The sequence below is a fragment of the Pan paniscus genome, chromosome 11, assembly GCF_029289425.2.
Source record: "Pan paniscus chromosome 11, NHGRI_mPanPan1-v2.0_pri, whole genome shotgun sequence".
Classification (NCBI taxonomy): Eukaryota; Metazoa; Chordata; class Mammalia; order Primates; family Hominidae; genus Pan; species Pan paniscus.
The window spans coordinates 85,913,202-85,923,021 of record NC_073260.2 but is presented as its reverse complement, the minus strand read 5'-3'; the positions used below and the strand labels follow the sequence as shown (position 1 = coordinate 85,923,021).

Here is a 9,820-nt window from a genome sequence, read left to right as displayed (position 1 = left end):
CATTTATTACATACATAGAACATACAAGAATTTATAGAGCAATGAAAATACCACATTTTGACATTTGTATTGTACTGTGAAAGATTTATATGTATTTGTATAAAAAATAAATAAAGGTGATAATCTCTTGTGATTTCCCCAAAATACAGCATCCTTTTCATCTTTTTCCATTATGTAAATATGGTATGATAGAAATATAATATGCTGTGAAGTGATAGACATCATGACATATCAAAATGTATTATATATACACATATATATACATGTACATATTTATTAAAGTATAATTTATATACAAAATATACAAATTCCAAATATGAAATTCAAACAGTTTTGACAGATGTCTACACCAATGTAACCATAGTCAATCAAGACATAGAACATTTCCATCACTCCAGAAACTTCCCTTGTGTTTCTCTGCAGTCAACTCCCATCCCACCTCAACCCAGGTAACTACTGATACAATTTCTACTGCTATATCTTAGTTTCGCTTGTTCTAGGACTTCAGAATGTACCCTATAGTGTCTAGATTTATTCATTCAACACAAGGTTTTTTAGATTCAGCCATGTTTGTTGCAGTTACCAGTAGTTTTGTCCATTTTATAGCTGAAGAGTGTTTCATTATTAATACAACACAAATTGTTTGTCCATTTTCTTGTTGAAGGTCTTTTAGGCAGTTTACAGTTTGGGGATATTATAAGTAAAGATGCTATAAACGTTCTTGTGTAAGTCTTATAATGGGCATAAGTTTTCATTTCTTTTCAACCTAGGATTGGAATTGTTGGGTCATAGGTTTCATGTATGCTTAATTATATAAAACAACGTTAAACAATTTTTCCTAAGTGGTTGTAGCATTTTACATTCCAACAATAATGTATGAGAATTATAATTGCTCCATATTCTCAACAACACGTGGTACTGACAATATTTTTAATCATAACCATTTTAGTGGGAAGAATAACTCACTGTGGTTTTAATTTGCATTTCCTTAATGACAAAACGATATTGAATATTTTTGTGTGCTTTTTGTCCACTGGCATAGCACTTTTCATCATTTTTTCTTATATTCATTATTTTCATTTTATTTTTGCTAATTATTGAGTTGTTAAGAGTTCTTTATGAACTATATTCTGAAAAAAATTTACAGCATTCAAATAAAGTGTTGCAAATATTTTCTCCCAGTCTGTAGCTTGACTCTTATTCTCTTAACAATGTATTTTAAAAGGAGAGTTGTTAATTTTAAGGTCAAATTTATCAGATTTTTATATTATATCTTGCTATTTGCTTTCTATTTGTCCCACTTGTTCTTTGTCCTCTTTCTCATCTTTTTTGTCTACTTTCAAGCATTTAAAAATTTATTCTATTTCATCGCTGCATTGTAATATTAGTTATCACTGTTTTTGTTACTCTAGCATTTGCTTTAGGGATTATACCATACAGATGTTTTAACTTAAAGATAACTTGTAATAGCCAACTTTTAATAGACATTATACAACTTTACACACAGTCTAAGAACCTTACAAACTATATTTCCATTTAGTCTCTCTAGGTTATTGTTGTCATATATTTTACTTTTACTCATGCTGCAGAACTCACATGACACTGCTATTATTTCTAAACAGCCAATTATCTTTAAAAGATATTTAAGTAATAAGGGCAGGTATTGTATATTTACTTACGGTGTTACTATTGCCAGTGCTCTTCATTTCTTTGTGTGGATCCATGTTTCTATCTGCACAAAGATATTATTCTTTATTTTCCTTCTTCCTGAAAGGCTTTTACACTGTTCTTATAGTCCAGGTTTGCTGATAATATGTTACTTTTAACTTTTCTATGTCTGAAAAATATCTTTGTTTCATCCTTTCTTGAAAGACGGTTTTGCTGGGTATAGAAACCTAGGAGAGACAGTTTTCTGCTTTTGGTTGGAAGATGTTTCATTGGAAGCATGAAAGATGTTGCTTCACTGCCCTTCCCCTTGCATTGCTTCCAAAAAGAAGTCTGGTATCATCCTTGTTTTTCTTCTCTGTGTAAGACTTGTCTTCTTCTCTTTACCACACTGAGTTTTGATCCATTTGCTTATGATGTGTTGTGATGTGGTTTTCTTAATAGCATCCCTACTTGGGGATGTTGAGCTGGGTCTGTGGGTTTATAGTTTGCATCAAATGTGGAAAATGCTTACCTATTAATTTTTAAAAATATTTTTTTCTATCCATCCACTCTCTTTTCTCCTTTGAGAACTCCAAATACACACAGATTAGGCAACTGAAGTTGTCCTACAGATCACCGATACTCTGATTATTCTTTGTTTTTTTTCTGTCTCTGTTTCATTTTGGATGCTTTCTACTGCTATATATATTCAAGTTTATTAATATTTTCTTCTGAAAACTCTCATCTGCCATTAATTACATCCATTGTATTTTTTAATCTCATACATTAACATTGTCATCTCTCGAAGTTTAAGCCTTTTCTTGTCACATCCTAATCTTTGAAAATACGGAATATAGTCATAATATTTTTCATTAGTAATTCTAACATCTGTGTATGTGTTGGGTCATTTTAGATTGATTTTTATCCTCATTATAGGTCCTATTTTTCTGCCTCTTCACACACTTGGTAATTTTTTATTGTATACCAGATATTGTGATTTTACCTCGTTGGGTGTTGGATTTTTTTTTTTTTTTTTGATGGAGTCTGGCTGTGTTGCCCAGGCTGGAGTGCAATGGCACAATCTCAGCCCACTGCAAACTCCGCCTCCTGGGTTCACGCCATTCTCCTGCCCCAGCCTCCCGAGTAGCTGGGACTTCAGGCGCCCACCACCACGCCCGGCTAATTTTTGTATGTTTAGTAGAGACGGGGTTTCACCTTGTTAGCAGGATGGTCTCCATCTCCCGACCTCGTGATCTGCCTGCCTCGACCTCCCAAAGTGCTGGGATTACAGGCATGAGCCACCGTGCCTGGCCTGGTGTTGGATAGTTTTATGTTACTGGAAGTACATGTGAACTTTGCTCAGATATGCCAATTAGTTATTGGAAACGGTTTGATCTTTTTTTTTCCAAATCTTTGAAGATTTGTTTAGTGGGGCCGCCATAGTAATACATGGTCTAGGACTTGCCAGGACTGAGGCAAGACCCCTATGAATATTCTACCTAATGCCCTATTAATTACGGGGATTTCTGGTATAGCCCATGGCAACCACCTCTATTCATGGTTGTGTGTGAACATGCACTCTCAGTGAGAGTGATATTGTCCCCAAAACGACAGAAATTAGTTTTTTTGGGGGGGATGAGAGAAGTGAAGGGAAGAAAAATATTCTTTTGTGTAAAGCCCAGATATACATATAGTACTAAAGAGATATGCAGTGCATGTGCGATATTAAAATTTCAGGCCGGGCGCAGTGGCTTACGCCTGTAATACCAGCGCTTTAGGAGGCTGAGGTGGGCAGATCATGAGATCCAGAGATCGAGACCATCCTGGCTAACACGGTGAAACCTTGCCTCCACTAAAAATACAAAAAAAAAAAAAAAAAAAAAAAAAAAATTAGCTGGGCGTGTTGGCTTGTGCCTGTAGTCCCAGCTATTCGGGAGGCTGAGGCAGGAGAATGGCATGAACCCTGGAGGCGGAGCTTGCAGTGAGCCAGGATCGCGCCACTGCACTCCAGCCTGAGCGACAGAGCGAGACTCCGTCTCAAAAAAAAAAAAAAAAAAAAAAAACCAAATAAAAAAATAAAAATAAAAAAATTCATAGAGAGGTGACTAGAAAAGATGTTTAAAAAGATTCCTTGAGGTCAATAATAATTTTTTAAAGGTTGATAAATGCTGCTGTAATTCTTTTGAGTGTTTCTTTCCCTTGCCTCAGGTAGTTTCATGCACTTTGTTACACACTGAAGGGCGACCCTCTCCAGATTTGCAAAGTTTTCTCCAATGCAGCTCTTTCCTCGCCGGTACTCTATCCTGCAATCTCTAGCCACCTTCGTGTACCTGAACTCTCAGCAACAGCTACTCCATTCAGAGACTTGCTAGGCTTCCTTAAGCTATCTATCTCCATTGTCGCACTGCTGTCTCAAATTCTCTCAAGTCGTAAGCTGGGATACTCACAGCACACATCTTATGTTTCCTATCTTTCAGGGATTACATTCCGTGCCTCCTGTCCAGTGTACTGAAAACCATTGTTTCATATATTTTGTCTGGTTTGAGGTTGTTTCATGCAGGAGGGTTAGAGGGTAAATATGCTCCCTATTACTCCATCTTAGCCAGAAGTAAAATAAGAAAAAAAAAAGTAAGTATAAACACACATACACATATATATGTATGTATGTATATAACACACATGAATCATATCCTAAAGATTTGGAACAAGAAGTAAATTTAGCTATCAATTATGTTTACTCACTGCAGATTAAGATGAACATTGTAGATTGGAGCATATTATGGGAGCAAGGCAACCTGTAGAATTGGTCAGGAACTAGACATCTCAGGACCTGCATTCTAACCCATTTTTGTCAGTAATTATCTGTGTAACGTTTTCTCAAAGCAGTGAAGGCCTTTGTGAATTTTGCAAAAATGGGGATAATTATATGTTTTACCTCATTGGCTTGCTTAAGGAGTTAAAATGTGATATGAGTCATACAAAGTGCTCATGCAGTCACAGAGGTTCTATTTTAAGGGCTTTCTTAAATTTTTAGGTACCATCACAAGCTACCTAAGTTAGAAATTTTCATATCGCAAAATCTAAAAGTTCATCTTATGATTTTAGACATTTTTATTCACAGAGCAAATGCAACAATGTGAACCTCACATTTTAAAATATATAATGGCACAATAAAATGCAAAAATATAATTTTAGGTCATAATCAACCTATAGGCAATAAACTATGTTATCATTTTGTAAAAAAAATACCACAGGAAGTAGTGCTTCAGTACATTTTCCCGACGATATGATTAATCCATAATAAATTCTGCTACTACTCCTAGTAATGGCAACTTTATGTAACCTTCTTAAAACATTATTCACATTTGCACTTAAGTATACCCACTTAAACCGTGAGTGGCTGTTCTGACAACGCATCAGCAATGAACTTAGCCTGAGCTACATCCATTGGGAGTGATGTGAAGGAAGAGAAAAGCGTTGGACTCTATGATATTTAATGTCTTTACCAACAGAAAAGCTCTATAATTCTTAGAATTCAATTTTTTAATTAAAAAATTGGTTCTCTCTTTACACATAATTGCCAAAACAGTGTTTACAAATACTTTCATCTTGCCCCAGATTGGCCAATGAGGTAGCAGGTTAAACAGCCAATTCATCATGTTTTGATTTAAAATGTGTCCATATCATTCTTCCCCAACTTCAAGTATATTTTAATAATCCATTTCTGTCACTTATATTATGGATTCAAGAATAAACTAAGCAAATGGATTGTTTGCCTTCCAGTTATACATGAAGAAATTAATGTTTTATTAAAGAAAAAAGCCATCAAAATCAATTTTCCATCTGCACTCTTTTATTTGTTGCAATACTGTTTATAACAGCTAAGATTTGGAAACACCCTAAGTGTTCATCAACAGATGAATGAAGAAAATGTGGTTCACATACAAAATGGAGTACTCTTCAGCCATAAAAGAGAATGAGATCCTGTCACTTGCAACAGCATGGATGGAACTGGAGGTCATTATGTTAAGTGAAATAGGCCAGGCATAGAAAGACAAACATTGCATGTTCTCATTTATTTGTGGGATCTAAAAATCAAAACAATGGAACTCATGGATATAGAGTAGAAGGATGGTTAGTAAAGGCTGAAAAAAGTAGTAGACAGCTGAGATAATGGTGGGGCAGAGGTGGAGATAGGTTAATGGGTACAAAAAAAGTAGAAAGAATGAGTAAAACTTACTATATGATAGCACAATAGGGTGACTATAGTCAATAAAAACCTTAACTGCATATTTTAAAATACAGAGTGTAATTAAGTTGTTTGTAACACAAAGGATAAACGTTGAGGGGATGGATAACCCATTCTCCATGATGTGCTTATTTCACAGTGCATGCCTGTATCAAAACATTTCATGTACTCCATAAATATATACACCTAGTATGTACACAAAAATTAAAAAATAAAAAAGATTTCCCATCAAATATTCTTTCAGAGAAGATGTGAACAAAGATCCAGAATTATTGGTCAGTCTAGGCAAACAGAGTATCAAACAGCCTAATATGATTTTCTCCTCTGCTAAATAATACTGGGAAGGCAGGAAGGTGGGCTTCTCTATGGATTGAAGTTAAGAGAGAGAAGTGTCAGGAGTTCAGTCCACGCATGACAACTTACTAGTACTGCCTACTTGAAGAGATTAGCTCTTACAACCTTTTCTTTGTCTCATCTATAAAACTGAGGGAGCAGGTTAAAAAAATCTTATATGTTAATACATGACTTATCCTACTCCATGTCTCCATTACAATGAAAGATCATACACAGTCTGGAAGAAAATGTTAAATTTACTGTGACTTTTCACAGTAATAGAGACAGAGTAATAGAGACACGGGGTAGAATATGTCACGTATCAGTACTAACTACTATCAAAGTATGTTAAGTTTATGCCGTAATAATGACTTGTAGGAAACAATGAAGATTTACAGTGATTTCCTAAGGTGAATTTGGACAAAAATATTGAGATAATACCACTCACCAGTGTCACTATTTTACAGAGATAAGCCTTTAATGTCACATGAACCACTCTATTTTTAATATTAGAATTCTGAAGTTTTTAAGCATCAGAATCTTCAGCTTTCTCAAATGAAGAATGGTAATTATATGCTATTTTCTTTTTTAATTTGAAGACAAAAGTTGGGAAATTATTATGCTTTTACTTTTATATTACAAAAGGGTGCTACTTGCAACTAGCATCTATATATCTAAATAACGTTTAGTGACTTAATTCTCTGCAACAGTAAAAAGTACTCAATTTAGATTTTAGTAAGTTGACTGTTAGATGGTTGCTCTCTGGCAGAAGTTTAAATATATATATTCATAGATATTTTTACATCTAGCAATCAGTAAATATTTATCTCTTTTTCTTGCACTTTGCATTTAATAATTTAAAAGGAAAAATTTAACAGATGATAAATATCAAACCAAAAAAGTCAACAAATCTTAATAATCTCAAAATATACAAGGGCAAAGTGATACATAAACCAATACAGAATACATTTGTCTGCACATTTTTGCATAAATTTTAAAAAGCATATAATTCTGTAATTTTAATTTTATAGAGCTTTCCCTAAAATATTTTTTATTTTATTTAAAAATGAGTTTATTTTCAAATAAGAAGATTAAGTCTAAAAATCAGTGCAAAAGATTGATGGTGATGATGTATCAATGCAATTTGATGCATCCGTTTCGCTGTCTTGCAAAAGGTGCAGTGACCAATGGGCTGTCTGTACTCTCAATACAGATGTAGTATTCTGAGAAGAGATCATTTGTTAAGAGCGGATTTAAGACAGAGAGTGTATTCATTCTTTCAAAAATAACACATATGAGAAGATGGAAATTCATTTATGTAACAGTAACGCTGAATCAATATATTTTCAGCTTGCCCTGATGTGGAAGAAATATACCATCTCATTAGTCCTCGGTAGGCAGTTGGTATCTGGAATATGAAGAGTGTAGCATCATTGCTTTTATATAATTGGTTTATTAAATCCAAATGGTGGTTCCATGCATTATCAAATAACCACTGCTTCAATATTAGTCCCTGGAACTGTCTCCATAAAGTTAATTCCAATCCTTTGCTGTCTTAGTGTGTACGTAAACCTTAATGAGACATGTTCCAGTTAATAGCACATATTCAATTTTGGGTAATCTATGGGAATTTGGCCCCATGGTCATAAACCTGTGATCAGACTGGCAGATTTAATAAACATCATGTAAATGCTAACTTAACTTGGAGTGAACAGCCTTCAGTTTACATTCCAAAAGTGATTAGATGAAAGGATAATACACAATGATATTTATGCCTAGAGCAGTTCAAAATTTAGAAAAGGAATTAGTGATCTTCAGTTAAGCTATTTTTTTAATAAATTGAAAAGATGTTCTGTACAACATAATAGAGTCATAGGAAATCAAAAGCATACCAGTAACAACTTTTAGAAAAAGAAATGAATGATAAAGAAAAACAGACATGACCTCTCAATATCTTGGGGAAGTAAGTTAGGATGATGTTTCATTCACGTATTAATGATATAAATAAAGGATAACTCTGTGTAAGAAGTAGTGTTTGTATCTGGTTGTAAATTTAGTTAAAAACATAATCACAAGTTACAAAAGATCACAATTACAAATTACAAAGAAAAACAGGCAGACAATCTTGTATTGACATCCTCTTGCATCTTGTTACCTACCAATGTTCTGTTCCATTATAAAATTCAATACTAAAATTTCATAGCTAACATTCAATATTAATTTCAACATTAAAATGTATCAAAATCATTAAAAACAGTCAATTAGAAAAAGCAATACACCAAAAATAATGGTAGTATTTCCAGGCTTCACCTGCGTTGTATTAACCACCACACAGGAGAATAAAAGGGCTGTGAATTTTAGATAGGCCACTTGGCTCTGGATTCCAGGACTATGGAAATGCCAGTGAAGGTAGTCTAAGAAGCATTTCCTGTTTTATAAATATCAGCAGAGGACCAAAAAAAGGGATCCCAGATATGTTTTCAAGTAACAAAAAACATTAAAGTGCAATTTTGTCTTTTACATCTGAACAAAAGTTCTGTCATTTTTAAAAAATAAAGTAGGGCCACAGCTTTATAGTCATTTTCTCATCTAAAACCCCACAATTATTAACACAGATCAAACTGCAGTTTTGGAAGAGAGCCTTTGGACGGGGAAACTACTGAACAGTGATGAATGGCCATACCTAATTCATTGTTTGGAAATTGATGTGGAGGACTGTGTTTCACCGAGGGAGAAAGGGACCTCCCAGAGGCTCCGAGGCTGCAGGTCTTCAGCCAGGTGACAGCACTGCACCTGCTGTGTGCACCCTGATGGCAACAGCAGGCAAGTCCACAGTCACGGTGATAGAGACAGCCACAGCTGCCAATCAGAAGACTCGCTCTTTCTGGTTTTCATGGACTGCGTTTTGCACATTGAGCTCACTGTTTAGAGCTGTCCTAGCACTCTTCTTTTTTTGAGACTTTTGACTCATTTTCTTTGCGTAACTTTCTCTGTTGATAGATGCGTATGGCTATGGCAGTGATGCAAAGCAAAATAAATATCACCACTGCTATCACACCTAGGGAGAGAAAAGAATAAAACATCATAATTTTTTTTCTTTTTTCTTTTTAAAGAGAGGGTCTCACTCTGTCACCCACGCTGGAGTGCAGTGGCATGATCACAGCTAACTGTAGCCTTGATCCTCCCAAGTAGCTGAGACTATAGGCCCACTCCACCGTTCAGCTTATTTTATTTTTTTCTTTTTACAATTATTCTTTGTAGAGATGGGGTGTTGCTATGTTGCCCAGGCTGGTCTCGAACTCCTGGGCTAAAGTGATCCTCTCACCTTGGCCTCCCAAATTGTTGGGATTACAGGTGTGAGTTACCGTGCCTGGCCTCAATGTCAGAGTATAAATGGTGACTTTTGGTCCAATCAGAGGCTTTGCAGACATCATTGCTTTTTAAGTTTGGTTAAAGTAAACCAACCACCTATTATATTATAAATTGAAAACACCAAAACTCAGAAATGCTGAGGTCAAGTAATTTTATAACATTTAACATACTTCTGACGGACTATGACTTTTGGATATGGCTGTGTTAGGCTTTTTCCCT

The 9,820-nt window shown here is 34.8% G+C and overlaps 1 protein-coding gene across 10 annotated transcripts in view; it reads right to left on the bottom strand.

Moving 5' to 3' along the window:
- Window positions 1-6,808: 6,808 nt before the first annotated feature.
- LOC117977962 (contactin-associated protein-like 3) overlaps window positions 6,809-9,820 on the bottom strand; it is a 238,102-nt gene continuing 235,090 nt past the window's right edge. For all 10 annotated transcript variants that reach the window (XM_055092007.2, XM_055092009.2, XM_055092010.2 and 7 more), the window contains one exon: window positions 6,809-9,287. Coding sequence is in view for 3 of the 10 variants with exons in the window: in XM_055092009.2 (XP_054947984.1) it covers window positions 9,166-9,287 (122 nt within the window). In the remaining 7 variants the exon portion in view is untranslated. The remainder of the gene's footprint in view (window positions 9,288-9,820) is intronic.